The 17,912-nt window shown below is 40.5% G+C and overlaps 1 protein-coding gene across 1 annotated transcript in view; it reads left to right on the top strand.

Moving 5' to 3' along the window:
• Positions 1 to 17,912, top strand: part of LOC124796086 — a 148,206-nt gene that overhangs the window by 118,876 nt on the left and 11,418 nt on the right. The window contains exons 4-5 of the mRNA XM_047260172.1: positions 11,378 to 11,847; positions 17,537 to 17,635. Coding sequence (XP_047116128.1) covers positions 11,378 to 11,847; positions 17,537 to 17,635 — 569 coding nt within the window. The remainder of the gene's footprint in view (positions 1 to 11,377; positions 11,848 to 17,536; positions 17,636 to 17,912) is intronic.

The following is a 17,912-nucleotide window of genomic DNA, read 5'->3' as shown; positions in this document are numbered from 1 at the left end:
CCGTGCGGTTAAAGGCGCTGCAGACTGGAACCGCAAGACCGCTACGGTCGCAGGTTCGAATCCTGCCTCGGGCATGGATGTTTGTGATGTCCTTAGGTTAGCTAGGTTTAACTAGTTCTAAGTTCTGGGGGACTAATGACCTCAGCAGTTGAGTCCCATAGTGCTCAGAGCCATTTGAACCATTTTTTTGTTGTTGTTGACAGGTGTGAACATTACCGAACTATTAGTTTAGTAAGTCATGGTTGCAAAATATTAACAAGATTTCTTTACAGAAGAATGAAGAATCTGGTAGAAGCTGACTTGAGGAAAGATTAGTTTGGATTCCACAGAAGTATAGGAACACGCGAGGCAATACTGACCCTACGATTTATTTTAGAAGATAGGTTAAGGAAAGGCACCCCTACATTTACAGTTTTGTAGACTTGGAGAAAGCTTTTGATAATGTTAAATGGAATATTCTTTTTGAATTCTGAAGGTAGCAGGGGTAAAATACAGAGAGGGAAAGGCTATTTACAACTTGTATAGAAACCAAATGGAAGTTACAAGAGTCGAGGGGCATGTAAGAGAAGCAGAGGTTGAGAAGGGTGTAAGACAGGATTGTAAGCTATCCCCGACGTTATTCAATTTGTATATTGAATAAGCAGTAAAGGAAACCAAAGAAAAATTTGGGTTAGGAATTAAAGTGTAGGGAGAAGAAATAAAAAACTTTGTGGTTTGCCAGTGACGGTGTAATTCTATCGGAGACAGCAAAGGACCTGGAAGAGCAGTTGAACGGAGTGGGCAATGTCTTCAGACATGGATATAAGTTGAACACAACAAAGGCAAACAATGATGATGAAATGTAGTCGAATTAAGTCAGGTGATATTAAGGGATTCAGACTAGGAAACAAGACACCTAAAGTAGTAGATCAATTTTGCTATTCTGGCAGCAAAATAACTGATAGTAGTCGAAGTATAGCGGACATAAAATGTAGGCTGGCAATGGCAAGAAAACATTTTTGAAGAAGAGGAATTTATTATCATCGAATATAGATTTAAGTGTTAGGAAGACTTCTGAAGGTATTTGGCAGGAGTGTAGCCATGTATGGAACTGGAACGCGGACGATACACAGTTTAAACAAAAAGGGAATGTGGTGCTACAGAAGAACGTTGAAGAGAAGCTGAGTCAATCATGTAACCAGTGAGGAAATACTGAACAGAACAGGGGAGACAAGAAATTTGCGGAATAGTTTGATCACAATAAGGGATCAGTTGATAGGACACATTCTACGACATCAAGGAATCACCAGTGTAATGTAATTCAATTCAATTTATATATGCTTTGATAGCTTTTAATAAAGTGACGCCAAAAGAGAATTACTTTAATAATACTATGTACAGTGTAATGTTTTTTAATTTAATTTAGCCCAACGCAGATCAGCAGTCAGCAAACTAGCTCGGTACTCAGTGCGGTTACGGGATTACAAATAATTAATTGTCTCTCTCCTCTCTCTTCAATTATCACAGATATTCCTATATATATATATATATATATATATATATATATATATATATATATATATATATATATATATATATATTATTGGTGTTTTGCCCTTAAAGAGCGCATTTGGACTAAACTACATGGCCAGTTCCTTTTGCTGCCTTCCTTGCTGCCCAAACTTCCCTCATTCGCTCGCTGTGTTTCTGTTTCCGGTCCTCTGTCCATGCTTCTTGTCGGCTTTGTGTCTTCGGCTTCATCTTGATTGCCTTTTTGGTTGCCCATATTTCTTTCATCTTCTGGCTGTGATCTTGCTTGCGTTCTTCGGTCCATTTTATGCCTGTTCGTTTGTCGCATTGAATCTCATGTAGTTTACTTTTCTTAATGATGTTTCTGAACTTTATTCTGTCGTTTATTGTGTCTGCTGTTATGTTGAGCTGGTTCAGGTCGTTTTCTACCTCTGCCACCCATTTGTTGTTTCTAGTGGTTACCCAGTCAAAGATCTGTTTGGTCAGCCTGTGTGATGGCATTCTGTATAGGTGTCCATAGAACTGTAGTCTGCGTTTTCTAATCTTTTGTGTGATTGTCTCCGTATGTTTGTACAGTTCCTCTGTAGGTTTCTTGATCCATATTCCATTGTTGTTAGTTGCGCCAAATATTTTCCTAAGTATTTTCCGTTCTACGTTTTCTAATTGTCTGATACGTGTATGCCCTAGGATTAGTGTGGTCTCTGCTGCATATAGTGCCTCGGGGAGCACCACCGTGTCGTAATGGCGTAATTTGGCTTTTTGTGAGATAGACTTCTTGTTGTAATGATTCCACACTACTTTGTATGCCTTGTCCAGTTTAGTCTTTCTTTCTTCGTTTGAGTCTCTGTTATGTCCACTCATTTGCAGTGTTTCACCGAGGTATTTGAAGTTTGCTGTTTTGTAAATCGTGCCATACTTTGTGTTCAGAGATGAGAGTTTCTTTGTGCTCATAAACTGTGTCTTTTCGTAAGAGATCTGTAGTCCAGTTTTGGAAGCGATTTCCTGCAGTTTTTCAATAGCGTCTTTTGTTTCCTTTATACCTTTCGTGACAATCACCAAATCGTCTGCAAAAGCCAGGCATTTAATCTGTAGGTTTCCTAAGGTTATCCCCTGTTGTGATGTTTCCCATTCTTTTATGACCTTATCTAACACCAGATTGAAAAGGAGAGGTGAGAGGCCATCGCCTTGTCGGACACCTGTGCGAATTTCAAAGGGCTCTGATAGTTCCCCACAGAATTTTACTTTGGAGGTCGTGTTGGTTAAAGTTTGCTCTATGATAGCCCGTGTTTTGTTGTCTACTTTGTATTCTGCTAGAATTTTGAAGAGAGTTTTCCGGTCGATAGAGTCGTACGCCTTTTTGAAGTCAACAAAGGTAATGATCAGGTTCTGTTTGTGTTGTAAAATCACTTTCAGGTTCCAAATTTGTTCCGCACAAGACCGCCCTTTACGGAAGCCTGCTTGGTATTCCCCAATCAAGTGGTCGGTTTGGCATTCTAGTCTGTTCAGTAAAGCTTTAGAGAGGATCTTGTATGTGACCGGTAGTAGGGATATTCCTCTGTAGTTGTTCGGGTTAGTCTTGTCACCTTTTTTGTGTAGTGGGTGTATCAGGGTAGTTTTCCAGTCGTCAGAAATTTTCATGGTCTTCCAGATGTCTTCCAAGATCCTGTGGATGTCTTTAGTGAGTTCTGGGTCTTGTAACTTCCAGATTTCCGCGATGATGCCATCTTCTCCTGGTGCTCTACGATTCTTGAGTGACTTTATTATTTCTTTAACTTCTTCTAGAGTTGGAGGTTCACTATCTGGATTGTATGTGCTCGTTTCTGTCAACATTTCTTTCATGGGGGGGGGGGGGGGGGTCCGTGTTGAGCAGTTTTTCAAAGTACTTTGCCAGAATGTCACAATTGTTTTTGGTATTGGTTTCTAGGGTTCCATCCGGTCTTCTGAAGCACAAGTTGGGTGGTTGATATCCAGTCATATTTTCTCTGAACGTTCTGTAGAAGTTTCTTGTATTGTTCTTCATGAAGTCCGATTCGATCTCTGTCAGTCGCCGTTTGTCATATTGTCGTTTTTCACTGCGAATGATTTTGCTTGATTGCTTCTGTGTTTTCAAGAAGTTCATCCAATTCTCTTGGGATTTATGGCAACTAAATTTTTTTCCATGCACTGATTCGTTGGTCAATAGCTTGGTCACATGTGTGGTTCCACCAACGGTGTTTCCGTGTTCGTGGTGCTTGTGCTAGTTTCATGGCCTCTCGGATTCTTCGTGAAAGTTGTGTCCAGTCTGTCGTTTTCTCCATTTTAATTTTGTGTAATATTTGTGTCTGGTTTAAAGTAACGTATTCTGGATCTGGTCTAACAATTTTGTTCTTCTGGAGCTTTTTCTTGGGCAAAAGACGAATCGTGATCTGTAGTAGGTGGTGGTCTGAGTCGAAGTAGCCTTTACGGGTGTCTATGTTCAAAATTTCTTTTTGTGAGTCTTTCTGCACTATTACGTGGTCGATTTGTAGTTCTTGCTTTCCGCTGGGGAATTTCCATGTGGTAAGTTTTCGTGTTGGTTTCTTGAATTTTGTTGACATAATGGCGAGGTCGTGGCTTTTGCAAAAGTCTATCAGATGTTTTCCGTTTTTGTTGGTGTCCTTGTGTGGAGTATGTTTTCCTGTGATATGTCTGTATATCTTTTCTTTTCCGAGTTTGGCGTTGAAGTCTCTCAGTATTATTTTGACTCTATGTGCAGGAATTTTTCTGATAGTTTCTTCCATTGTCGTCCAGAAGTCATCAATTTCGTCCGGGTTTTTCCTGTTGTAGTCATTAGTCGGTGCATGTGCGTTGATTATTGTGTAGGATTTATTGGCTGATTTCACTGTGATGGTGCTGATTCTTTCGTTTGGTGACGAAAAGTCGATTATGCTATCCGTGATGGACCTGTGTACTGCAAATCCTGTGCCAAAAAGCCTTAGGTTTTCCTTTGTATATTCTGAAATTCTCCGTGTTGAAATGGTCTTCGTCTGTGAATCGTGTTTCTTGCAGTGCACATATTTTGATTTGAAATTTTTCGAGAGTGTCTGTCAGTTGTTGCCGATTTAGTGTTTGCGTTTGGTCTTGAGGGAGTTTGAGAAGCTCCGATTCTTCTCATGATGTCCGTGAGCCCCCGGAATCCGATGCTCACGACAATCCCAGTCTATTGACTGGGGCCCGGGGTAATGAGATTTTTCTCGTTGTACCATCATGATGTTTAGTAGTTGGATGTATGGCATGCTGCCGAGTACAACCTGACTTTCCAGATCAGGAGGCTGGTTGAGGCCGCCACTGACATGTGGAGCAGACGCCTTTCGTAGCCGCCCACTGTGGGAACAGACGCTACTAGTAGTTTTGGTCCGCCCCGAGTATTTCATTTCCTCGGTACCACCTATATCTAGGAGGCATTCCCCTATCCGCCACCTCGGGAGGCGCTCGGTTGCGGGTCTACTAACGCCCCGATATATATATATATATATATATATATATATATATATATATATATATATAAGCACATGAGTTTTAATTGCACTTTATATATATATATATATATATATATATAAAATCATCGATATATAATTATATCAAAAGCGTAGTTAAAACTCATGTGCTTAGCACCAGATAGTATTTCGTAGGTCAGTTCAATGTTAAGTAATAAAAGCCGTAACTCCAGGTCGTGGTTTCGTCTCGAATACCAATATAAGATAACAAGCATGATCTTTTGCAGATGAAACTTTACACTAGAACTAGAATCCCGTAACCAGGCCTTTCTGCCCGGGATGTTATCTCGCAACCTTGAGAAAATATGAAAGTGAAATATATTAAATTATTCGTAGCGGCCGCATAGCTCGTGGAATCCGAAAGAAAGTTTAGTGTCCTAACCGGCGTCTCGTCTCGAAGATGAGCTGAAAGAAAATTACTAATTTTTTGTAGTATGGCACCTAACAATGGCCAGTGTTCCGTTAAGGTCACGTCTACTCAGGACAAGCAAGGCTTACGTTTACAAATAATTATGTACCGTACACAAGTTTGAAGTCATGAACAACTGTATTCTAATTTCGTTTACAACTTACATAGACAGTTACATCAAGATGAACCTCAGACAATCGTTCTTTCCTTTTCGAGTCCAAGAACAGAAGAAGACAAAAGAATAGAAAGTTCAGACACAGAATCTCGAATGTCCATGGAATATATTGTAACACAATGCATTTGTTAATTCTTTGTCATACATCACCAGCTATTCATACAGTAATTATCACTACATGGTATTTACAAACTTCAAATTCATGACCACCCCAGGAGATTCAGTACACCATTTTAGTATTGGATGTAAATTGGGGAGTTTGGAGTAAATAAGCAGATTTTGGAGGATGTAGGTTGCAGTAGCTATTCGGAGATGAATGGCTCGCACAGAATAGAGTAGATTGGAGAGCTGCATCAGACCAGTCTTTCCAATGAAGACTACAGAAACAACAAGAACAACAACATAGGTAGCATGTTACTGATGCTGGATCATCATAGACTGCATGGTAATAATCATCCTCATTCCATACCTTTTTCTTTCTGAGCAGGTATGCAACATGATCCAAATGCTTTTTAGGAAATGAAAAGGAAAATAATACAATCACCCTAGAAGAACTGCTATGCAGTTTCTGAATAGTTTGTTAATTTAAAAGTGTAAGATAAATACGAACGTATTTATTATACTGAACTCGTCCTGATCCAGGATAATAATCTGGTAGATTGTTATACTGAGGATGTATTATTCTTACTGTATACATTTATCTCACAAAATGCAATTCAGTATTAAAAATGGTTCAAATGGCTCTGAGCACTATGGGACTTAACATCTGTGGTCATCAGTCCCCTAGAACTTAGAACTACTTAAACCTAACTAACCTAAGGACATCACACACATCCATGCCCGAGGCAGGATTCGAACCTGCGACCGCAGCAGTCGCGCGGTTCCGGACTGAGCGCCTAGAACCGCTAGACCACCGCGGCCGGCAATTCAGTATTATTTCGATATTATAATGGCAGAGACAGCTGCCTAAACTTGGTTAGCCGATGGAAATGTTTCACATATTTACTAAAAATTGTAACAATCTACTATTTGTAGTGGGTGATACTGTAAGAAGATGGATAAGAAGTGTATTACATTTATATGTTTGCACTGTGTGACAGTATAAGATGAGAAACGATTTGTGCTGCAAGACAGAACTAACTGTTATATTCACGGTTGTGAAAAATATAAAGACCGTTAAATGTGATTTATAGCTGATTCATTGTGTGAAAATGTAAAAAACGAAAGCAATTTATATCTAGAGTATTTTTGATTACCTTTCCCCTCCCATTCCCTCTGTGATATATTATATTGTTACTATTACTATTTCATTTAAGTAACCATTAAATGCGACCACACACACACACACACACACACACACACACACACACACACACACACAGAGAGAGAGAGAGAGAGAGAGAGAGAGAGAGAGAGAGAGAGAGAGATGAAATTTGCTGAGGAACAGAATTTTAGCCACTTACGTATTTTTGAGTTTGTAAATATAGTGTGTGTGTGTGTGTGTGTGTGTGTGTGTGTGTGTGTGTGTGTGTGTGTGTGTGTGCGCACGCCTGCTGAATGGTGCAAATTTATGCAGTTGAAGCAAAGCTTACAAATTTTTTGGAACTACCGTAGTATTGGCAACGTCTTTTCGTATAATATGACGACATTTTACGTAATGTAGATAAAAGTTACACATTTTTCTTTAAAATACTGATTGCCTGATCTGTTGGTGTGTTTTTTAATTTGCTGCAAATGTGAGATCATGAAAAAAGGGGCACGGCTTGTGACATCATGATTATCATGTTCAAAGTGGCCACCAACTTGAGGTGTGGCGTCAATGGTATCGCACAGTCTACTACTGTGTTTAAGTGCGAAGATGGCCAGGTAGCCCAGAGCCCTACTACTGAAAGGCATAAACGGGAAGTTGTAGTTAAAAAGGGGGTGAGAGAGAGTTGTAGCCTATCCCCAGTGGTATTCAATCTCTACATTTATCAAACAATAAAAAACAAAGAGATATTTGAAAATGTAATTGAATATTAGGGGTTAAGAAATAAAACCTTTAGTGATTACCAACGAAACTGATTTCCTATCAGAGATGGTAAAGGTCTTGGAAGATCAGTTCAGTGGAATTGATAGTGTTCTGATAAGTGGTTGTAAGACTATTGTCAACTAAAGCAAAATAAGGGTAATGGAATTTAGTCAAGTGAAATGATGGGATGCTGAGGAAATTAGATTAGGAGATATGACCCTACAAACACCAGATGAGTTTTGCTATTGGGGTATCAAAATAAGTTACGATGGTAGAAGTACAGATGATACATGATGTAGAAATAGCCAGATAAGCGTTTTCCAGGAACAGTAAAAGTGTTATTAATCTCTTTTCTGAGGTGTTGCCTTGTGAGGAAGTTAAACGTGGACAATAAAGATTTCAGAAGAGAAGAGAGTGGAAAATTTCAAATGTGGTGCTACAGAAGGATGCTGAAGAGTAATGGGTAGATGTTCTAACTAATGAAATCTTGGTCCTCTTTTTATTGTGCCTTTTCCCGCATCTGCGAAGGCTTGGCGTGGTTATTAACTAAGTTGGCATGGTTAATTTCAAGAGTGGCTCAACACTTTTTCTGTCGCTACCCCATTACCCCCTGGGATGCAGCGTGTGTTGCCCACTTATCTGCGTGTGGTGTGATTCATATGAGATTGTATGAAAGTTTTATAAAAGGCTGCGAATCGTGTAGATGATGCCTGGAAACTGCCTGAAAATCACATCCAAGTCAGCTCCCACACTGATCCCTCATCGTTAATGTGCCGGGCAGATTCGATATAGGGCACCTCCCCATCCAAAAAGCGCCGCTTTAACAAGAATAGCTAGACGGGTGGGTAAAACCGATCAGGAGACTCTGAATCGAATAAGGGAAAAAATAATTTTAAGGGACAACTTGAGTGTAAGAAGGGTTTGATTGATAGGTCACGACCTAAGACATTAAAGAACCGTCAATTCCGTAGTGGGGTGAAATATGAGGGTAAAATAACGTAGGGAGACCGATGTTTGATTACATTAAGCAAGATCAAGTGAATGAAGGTTTTAGTGGTTATGCAGACATGAAGAGACTTGTATAGGATAGGTTAGATTAGAGAGCTGCATCGAACCCATTTTCAGCCTGAAGACTGCAACAACAACAACAATACAGATACCGAACAAAAACTGTTGTCTCCATCACCAAATAAAAGTGTTACAAATTTCGGTGGCAGATAAGAAACATCACACCAAGGAAAAAAGGCCATACAAACGTATGTCGAAAATTCCTTTGTTTTGAGCTACTAATGAAAAAATTAAACGTTTTTTTTCAGAAATAAGCGCTAACAAAGATTGAAAACGCCATTCGTTTGATTATACACATGCATGCACTGACTGGATCATCAAACATAGTCTTCTCTTTCATACAGCCGTGCAAGCTCACGTCCGTTAGCATTCGCGCTGTCTTAAAGAAAGATCTTTTTGCTCATGAAATAAATAATACAATAAAAATGCAGGTTTTAAATTACTATGATTTTATGGGAAAGTATGCAGTGCAGGACCATAAAGGTCTGGTGGTTCATTGAACCCTCTGCCAGGCACTTTGTTGTGAATAGCAGAGTAAGTGCATAGATGTAGATGTAGATAAAGGTAAATTTAATTACTGCCTTCCGAGAAGACTGGCAGAATGGCTGGCACACTGAACATCCTTCAGGAGGGTTGTGCTTCGAATCTCCATCCAGCCATAATCAAGATGTAGTTTTCTCGTGGTTCTCATACATCATTTAAGCCAAATGCTGTGATGATCGTTCCATTGAAAATATGAGAACAGATTTCCTCCCCCCTCCTTCCCTATCGGAGCTACGAGAAGCACATCACTACTTACGACTTCATTATCGACTTTGAATTAATCATCTTTCATTTCTTTACAGCGTGCATCATATTGGTCGTTTCTGTTACTTTACAGAATCTCTGTTTAATTATGTAGTGATGTACGAGTAAAGGAAATGAGCCTAGCAGTTTACAGTCGAGACAAGGTCTGCATAAAACTTCACGGCATGTACTCACTACATGTAAGGAGAATGTAATGCAACGCATAAATAGCGGAAAAGTTAAGACCCAACACTGTAAAAGCAAAATAGGGGAAAAAGGGGGCAAACGTATACTGAAGCCAGTAGAAAAAGAAGAGAAACATCCATTTAAAAAACGAACTGAATGGTCATCTTTACTGATCTGCTTTCATTATAGAGATAATTGAGTCATGGTTGCAATAAAGATGGGTTTATTAGTTCTGCGTTTGCGACACGTTTTGTCTGTGCTGCGAGGCATCTTCAGGAAATCGAACTATAGATAAATAATCATCTCTTGAAATGAGGGTCACACAGGGTAGCCACGCTGTCTAAGGCACTTTGGCCATGTTTTGCACAGCTCCCCCCCCACCCCCCCCCCCTCCATCGGAGGTTTGAGTAGTCTTCGCTCGGGCATGGGTGTGTGTGTGTTGTCCTTAGTGTAACTTTAAGTTAGATGAAGTAGTGTGTTAGCCTAGAGACCGATAGCCTCAGCAATTTTGTCCCATAGTAACTTACCACAAATTTCCAAATGAAACGAGAAGTCAGACGCATGAAATTGACTTTTCATTTCATGAGGTGATTATTTACAGATTATATTGTCTGAAGATGCCACTCAGTGCAGGGGAAACTTATTGCAAATGAAGAACTAATAAATCTGTCTTTATTGCAACCATGACTGATTTCTCTCTATATAATTACCACTGTTACTGTACCAGTGCCACAGAATTTGGGAATAAACTGGAATGACTTTTGTCAATCTGGTATCTGTTATATATATATATATATATATATATATATATATATATATAAAGCAGAGTGTATGTATGTGTGTATATCTGGGATCTGCTTCCAAACCCCTGTATTGATTTCAACCAAATTTGGCACAAAAACGGCAGGCTTCATGATTATCACCACTGTGGAGTTATAACCAAATAGCTCCATTACAAGCAGAGATATGGGGAGAGAAAACGACAGGACTCTTGTGTGTGAACAGTATTGGCATGTCAAATCAACCTGCATTTGCAGGCAGCCTAAATGTGAGGGGAAAGAATTGGTTTTCTGGGACCTGGCATGTAGGTTGCACTGCATATATGTTATGCTGAAGTAGTGTTGGCCTGCTTTATCAACCTGTTTTGCATGGTGGCCTGTATGTCAACAGCAAATAAATGATTTTCGAGCCCCTGATATGTAGCCTTTCCTGTATAACAGGCATGTTGTCGGAGTAGTATCGGCCTGCTTTAATGAATTGTATTGCAGGGACTACATACGCCGATGAGCATGGCTGCTGACAAGTTGAGATGAGTAAAGAGGGGAAGGACAGAGTGGGGGAGGAGGAGATGGACAGAGAGAGGGGAGGACAGGTGGAAGAGGAAGATGGGGAAATGGAGATGGAAAGAGGATAGGAGAGAAGGATACTGTCAGAGGGAAGGGAGCAGAAGGTAAGGTCAGAGAGAGGGGATGGAGGAAATGTGCAAAGAGAGGGGCAGGGCAGATGAAAAGACAGAGACAACGAGGAGGAGGAGGAGATATAGTTGGGTCGATGAAGTGAATAGACAGGAGGAAGAAGAAGTGGACACAAAGAGAGGGAGGAGAAGGTGTGTTCATTGCATGTGTCGAACTATATGCTTGTTACTAAGGCTAGTTTTTAATAAGAGAAGTGTTCAGAAACATCCTATGGTCTTCTGATGTAGATTATTTTCGTTGCAGGTACGGTTCTCAGCAAAGTGGGACGCTCTCTGTACAGACAGTGGCGACCACGATACCTGTACGAGATGATGTCGATAATGGAAGTGTAATATCTGGCACATTAGAAACGGCAGCAGGAGATGATTTATCGCAATTGGACAGCACCCTCAATCGCCAGCTATCAGAGACAGCCAGCAAGGTCCATAGCGTCACGTCTTCTCTTGCAGAAGAACCTCAGGTGCAAGATACTCTGGACCATGACGAGGACGTCAGCGAAGAGGATTCCGCGGACACAGATCAGCAAGACGAGACTAGCAACGACCAGGCGTTCGCTGGGGATTGGTATCAAGAGCGGAAGGCAGTACATGTGTCAAACTCACGAAATGTTCGAGTGGGCGAAGTCGCCTACGTGTTGGGGTCACTTAACATCAGCCAAGTTTTGCAGACACACAGTGTTGAGAAGAGGCTGTTCATGAGCAATGGCTGCCAAGGTAAGAACAGCACCCTGAAATATTCCTTCTGCTCTGCCGCAATGTCAGTTTAGTAAACTTGTTCCATTACTTTTCTGTTTGCGTGCTTCCACAGTCCTGGAATATTTTAGAAATGGCGTGTTCCGCCTTACCTTTTATTTATTTTTTTAACAATCACGATTTCGGCCGCTGCATCATTGTCTAGTTATAAGTATAAGAAACCTTCAATTCAATTGCTATTATTTTTATTTTTTAGGAAGTGTAGCTATCAGCTGAGAACATCACAACATACGAAAACGCCATCATAATAAAGTTGTCGTTCCTAAAATACAAACAGGAACCTTTAAAATAGTGCACCCAGAGGGGTGAAAGGTACAAACGTGAATCTTCGCAAATAGGTCTCTGGCAATACATCACGGACAGTGGGACAGCAGTCGGACATGAAGTACTTGAATGATGATAACAAAACCAACAGCTGTGCTGGATTCCAACGTCGTTATTTTTTTTAACACATGATACATTGAAACCCTCCCGTCTCCTCTATATCTCTTTTGTTACGCAACCTTCCCTTCTACAGTAACCTATGAAACCTTCCCTTAGGATTTCTATCTCTTGCTTAATAATAACAAATGAAATCTTCCGTTTGAAATTAATTCTCTTTCTCAATCTTCGCATACAAATTTAAATGCTGCTTATTGAAAGTGATTTTCTGATTATTTCAACGAAACATAGAATGTGTCGTCGTCGTGGCCCTCAGTCGTTGCCTGCAGTAACCCAAAACTGTTCCTTACCTTTTTTACTGTTACTGGATCGCCATCTGACTGCTACTTCGAACTGCGACATAAGTTTACTTGCTCTGTTTTACTGTACTCTATTAGCTGCTGGTGGGTTGTCATAATAAGTGGCAGTATTTATTACCAAAGCTGACGTTATTCTTTAATAGCAAAGCTGACGTTATTCTTTAATTGATTCGACTGAAGTTACGTAATTCATAGTTAAACTTTTTCTTGACAACAATAACATTTTGCAAAGTTTTACGCTAATGGTTTTTGGGATGGATTATAATTAATAATGCAATTTTGCTGGCAAAAATTAATTGTATTCTGAATGAAATGATTCTACAAACGTTCAAATGGGACTTACTTTTTACAATAACCTTACAACTAGCATTGCGCAAAAATACATTCAGAAGTCTTGAGTTTCTCAAAAAAAAAAAAAAAAAAAAAATCAATAATATTAGTTCCTCTTCTGATAATAGTTAGCTGATGTCTCTGTACATCCGTTTATAATCTCTTGTAAATCATAGCTGGTGGCTGGCAGGCACACCGCTCCTCTCAACCTCTCGCTTCAGACCTGCTACCGACTCCCTTCACATCTCGCTTACTACTGACTTTCTACGAACGCCAAAGTGCAGTCTCTCCCGCCAACGATGCTTTCTGGTTCAGACAATCCCTGCTACCATTACAAAATGTATCAATGCGCGGTCTTTCCCGCTCTTATCTTAAAATGTATCCATACGCGATCTCTCCCGCCCTTTTTAAAATTATATCAAGATGCGGTCTCTCCTGCCAACAATACTTTGGTGCAGACATTCCCTGCTACCACAATTATTTCCAAAATGACAAATATTATTTATTCCTACTTAATCCTATTAATAAAATATAAATATCTTTCATAAATTGTGGTTTGACAATAAACAATAGAAATATACACGTCTTACAACATGACACCAAACGGTGTCATTTTCAGGCCCCAAGCGTAACCTGCCATCCTCAACCGCAATGACAAAGACCTACGAAGTCTTCGAACGGGAACAGTTATCAAGCGTATACTCCAACATGTGCAACGAACAGAATTGTATGCAGCGGGGCCAAAATTAACTGGATTCTGTACTTGCTACGAAGGTGGGGTCTGAAGATGACGCTATTTGGTGGCGAAACTCGCAGCATTTGTTAAAAAGAATAAACGACGTTGGTTTCTAACACAGCTATTAGTTTTGTTACCATTATTCGAGTACTTTGAAAAGTACAGTGAGATCTGATATGCAGATGATCCAAGTGAGGTGCCAATGCGCATGGCCACAGAACCTCCAATAGCGCTGCAGTCAGGCAGGCGGTCCTATTTAAACGGCGCGTAGTGGACCAATCACACACGCGACGATCATATCCTGACTCTAGGAGGACGTTAGTAAGCGCAGAATGCCAGATAGACGTCATAGAACGTTGCTCACAGTTAAGCCAGCTTGAGAGGGGCCTAATCATCGGCTTGAAAACCGCAGGCTGGTCGAGACGCCGTGTGGCTCGCCAGGTCGACCGTTTGAAATGTTCCTTCAGACGATGTTGGGTGCAATGGACAGGAGATGGCACCCACAAACGATGTTCTGGTTCTGGTGCTACCAGGAACACAACGAGGCGAGGGGATCGAAGGATCGTGCGACAAGCGTTCAGGGAGCCTACAATGGCTCACTCCACGAACCAAGTAAATGTATGCGTGCCAGTTGTTCCACAAACCATTTACAGACGCCTTGCGGACGCGAATTTGTAGTCTAGCCACCCTTGCACTGTACTGCCGTCAACACTTAGACACTGGCCACACTATCTACAGTGGTCCCAAACCAGAAAGACTTGGACTGCCGCAGACTGCCAAAACGTTATGTTTAGTGGTGAATCTCGATTCCTTTTGGGAACGGATGATAACCACATACGGTTGTGGAAACAGCCTGGTGAATGGTACAGTTCCATGCACGCTGTCAAGTATCACATCGCCAGCACAGCCGACATAATTGAGACCTGGTAGTCAGGGGAAGACAGGATTCGGTTACGATTGTGGACGGGGCTGTAGTCAGTTGCTATTGATTGCCTTCTATAGTTATACACATTATTTCAAAACAGTAATTCCAGACTCAATAATAAATAAAAAAACACACGTTATTAATGAAGGAATAAACAACTGTGTAAAATAATAGTGTTTTCAGAGCGTTGCAATTTAGCAATCACCATAAAATACAGATACAACAGATAATGTTTTAAAAACAAGCCATTGTGATCACGACTGAAAGCCTTATACGCCAAGAATGGCAATAAATTAAGAATGTTTAAGAACTCGCTGCAATTTACAACTTACAAATATTAAAATAGTAACACAGCAGAAGGCATCAGACGCCAGACATGGCAGTAAGTAAGGTTTTAAGGCTTACTGCTAAAAATACCAATACCAAATTAAAATTTTAAGGCAAATAGGCACAATTATGGCTGAAGGCGTTACACGCCAGGAACGGCAATTATATTAAAAAAATTAGAAAGCTACCGTAAAACAGCAAATACAATAGCAAAGGCTAATTTTAAAAAACAAGCAACTGACCACCAAATGGGTGAAATAAAATGATGGTAAACCTTGTAAGACAACCCTTACACTTAAAATACAGATACAACTGATAATGTTGCCGATACCCTGTAATTGCGGTTTGTGGAACCTTTATGGGCCAGGATTATACTGATGGCATTCTTCAGTCCTACGTGGGAACTTCCCCGCAAGGTCTGCCAGGGCCACTTTTCCGGGAAGATAATGCTCGTCCATATACAGCTCGAGTTGCTCAAGACTTTCTATGTCATATTCCAACTTTTCCATGACTTGTCTGCTCCCCAGACTTGTCCTCTATAGAGCATGTGTGAGACCAGCTCTGTAAATAATTTAGATGTGGCTGTTCAGGATCTGTGGACCAGTCTGCCTCAGGACAACATCAAACGTCTTATGAACTCGATGCTGGACCATATTTCGGCATGTACTTCAGCAAAAAGTGGCCCAACGCGTTATTGATGCTGCACTGTATTTGTCTACTTGTACTCAATGTATTTGTTTACATGTCTTGATTTTGTGGTCAAGGGAACTTCTCATCTGTATCGTGATGTCTAATAAATTTTATTTCGATCCAATGCTCTCTTCTTGGTGCGCTATTTGCAATGTTCGTGAGTGTGCTAATGTTGTAATTCTAGGTGGTGCGCAGTGGTCACGGATACCCAAACCAGAGAAGCTGTTATATATATCAGGAAAATTATAACCTAAGAAATCTGCGAGTTAATTCTTAGTAAGTTATTATTACCATTTTTTACCACATCTTAATCATTCACCATTCAGCACTGGACCGACAGCTTCAAACTTACAATACAGTATTTTATATAAAAAGAATACAACTGACTGAATGCCAGTCTGCGGAAGAGAAGTACGCACATCACTTCACGCTAGAAACTAAACAGCTATCAGAGTAGGAGTTGGGGACAGGTAACCCTGAAAAAAAAAACCCGGATTCTGTTTCATCTTCCAGTGTTTTCTGGGAGCACTTGGCAGGGGTAGAAGTATAATTTGGACCGGTGTGAAAGTGTTTGTACCGAATAAGGAGAAGAAATGTCCTTATGAAGAGGTTTGGATTTCAGAAGAAAAGATAAAGTATAACATTTCACTTGAACAATTCATGTACAAAAGTACATAGTGGTAAAAAAGAGATTATTAGCATGATTTATTGGAAAATCCATCTTTTACACGAGATTTGGGCCTCCTTAACTTCCATCCATTCTCATACATAAAGTTATATGTCTGCAAAACCCAGGATGAGTCTCGTTGCACGAGTTCTTCTCCCCGCAGGTAGTCCGTGCAAAGTGCATGTACCTAATGTGCAGTTGCAATAACATTTCTACTACAAGGCCAATAAATTATCCCCTTGAGTGCAGCCACTCTACAATTGCCAGGGTGCAACTAGGCACAGGTGAGGCGCACATACTAATTCTCGCTGAATGTCAAACATTCTGGCATGGTAACACAAGCAAGAAATAATAGTACATAAATTCACCGCAGATAGCAAAGTATACAATCTGAGTAAATTCGTTTGTGTCAGGTGTTTACAAATAGAATGAAGGCTTTCACGACCGGGTGACATGGCTGTTGATATACTTTCCGGGATGTGAGGTCGTGGTCCAAGAACTTTTCTGCTCCTTACGTTTCGTGCAGGACTGCGCTGGACTTCCTCAGAGGCGCTGCTCCGCTGAGTCTTGCCGGCTGACTGGTCGGGTGTCTGAGAGGGACTTATATATTGTGAGAAAGGGGGGCGTGGTTCAGGTGACACGTGATGAGCAGTGATAATCCATAGCAAAGATAAGGTTGACTATCGATTACCACCTTGTCAAAGACAAAAATTGTTAGCAATTTTGTAGAGCCACTGTCCATATATCGCTAAGTTTCATAGCCTCCTCTTTCCTATTAAAATTATCGTGATGTTTATAAATTTCGATAGCTTCTCTATATAGTCGTGGATAGTAATTTAACGTTGTAGATAAGTTTTATCTACAGATGTTGATTCGCTTAGCCCGATCAGCTTTAGATTCTGTTCAGTAAAATTGATTTAATAGAGTGTAATGTTGTTGTAACGGAGAAGGTTATTGTCAAAGTGCTCTGTAGTGCCCATAATAAAATTATTTCCTAGTACTTTTTTGAAAGTGACCTACACTTAAAATTTTGTAACTTATTATAATAGAAGGCGACGAGAAATGACATTTCGCTCATTATTGATAGCTTAAGAGATGAAGACCATAAGTGATCTAATTATCCTCTGATAACAATTCCATTATTCGTCTATAGTGCATCTTAACAGCGTAGCTGAAGAAATGAGGACGAACGTTTCGACACTGGCTCCCATCTTCAGGAACGATCTTTGTTGCAGAGAAGGAGCTACGCGTGGTGCGACGCAGCGAGTGGCGGGCGCGGCCGCCGGCGAGGCACGTGACTCCGCTGTGCAAGCCTGCCACCAAGGTCGTCCTCTGTGAGTACACTACATTACACTACACACGACTCATCCGTTTCAAGTTCCTGCGTATGGGCGTCTGCAAATGGGGAGTGGGACAAGAGGGGACAGTTCACCCCTACAGGAACCAGGGGTACAGACGTTTTGTTAATTAAAACAAAATATTTTCAAGTATTTCTGGAAATCATTGTAATTCTACTGAACTGCATATTTAGAATCGTCGAATGTAGAGACGCACTGTGGTTTTAGCAAGTACTACATAAATGGGGTTAGTTCGGTTGTCAGTGTGCTTACA

This window comes from Schistocerca piceifrons, chromosome 4 (genome assembly GCF_021461385.2).
Source record: "Schistocerca piceifrons isolate TAMUIC-IGC-003096 chromosome 4, iqSchPice1.1, whole genome shotgun sequence".
Classification (NCBI taxonomy): Eukaryota; Metazoa; Arthropoda; class Insecta; order Orthoptera; family Acrididae; genus Schistocerca; species Schistocerca piceifrons.
Note: the sequence above shows the minus strand (reverse complement) of the source record. Positions and strands in the feature narration are given on the sequence as shown.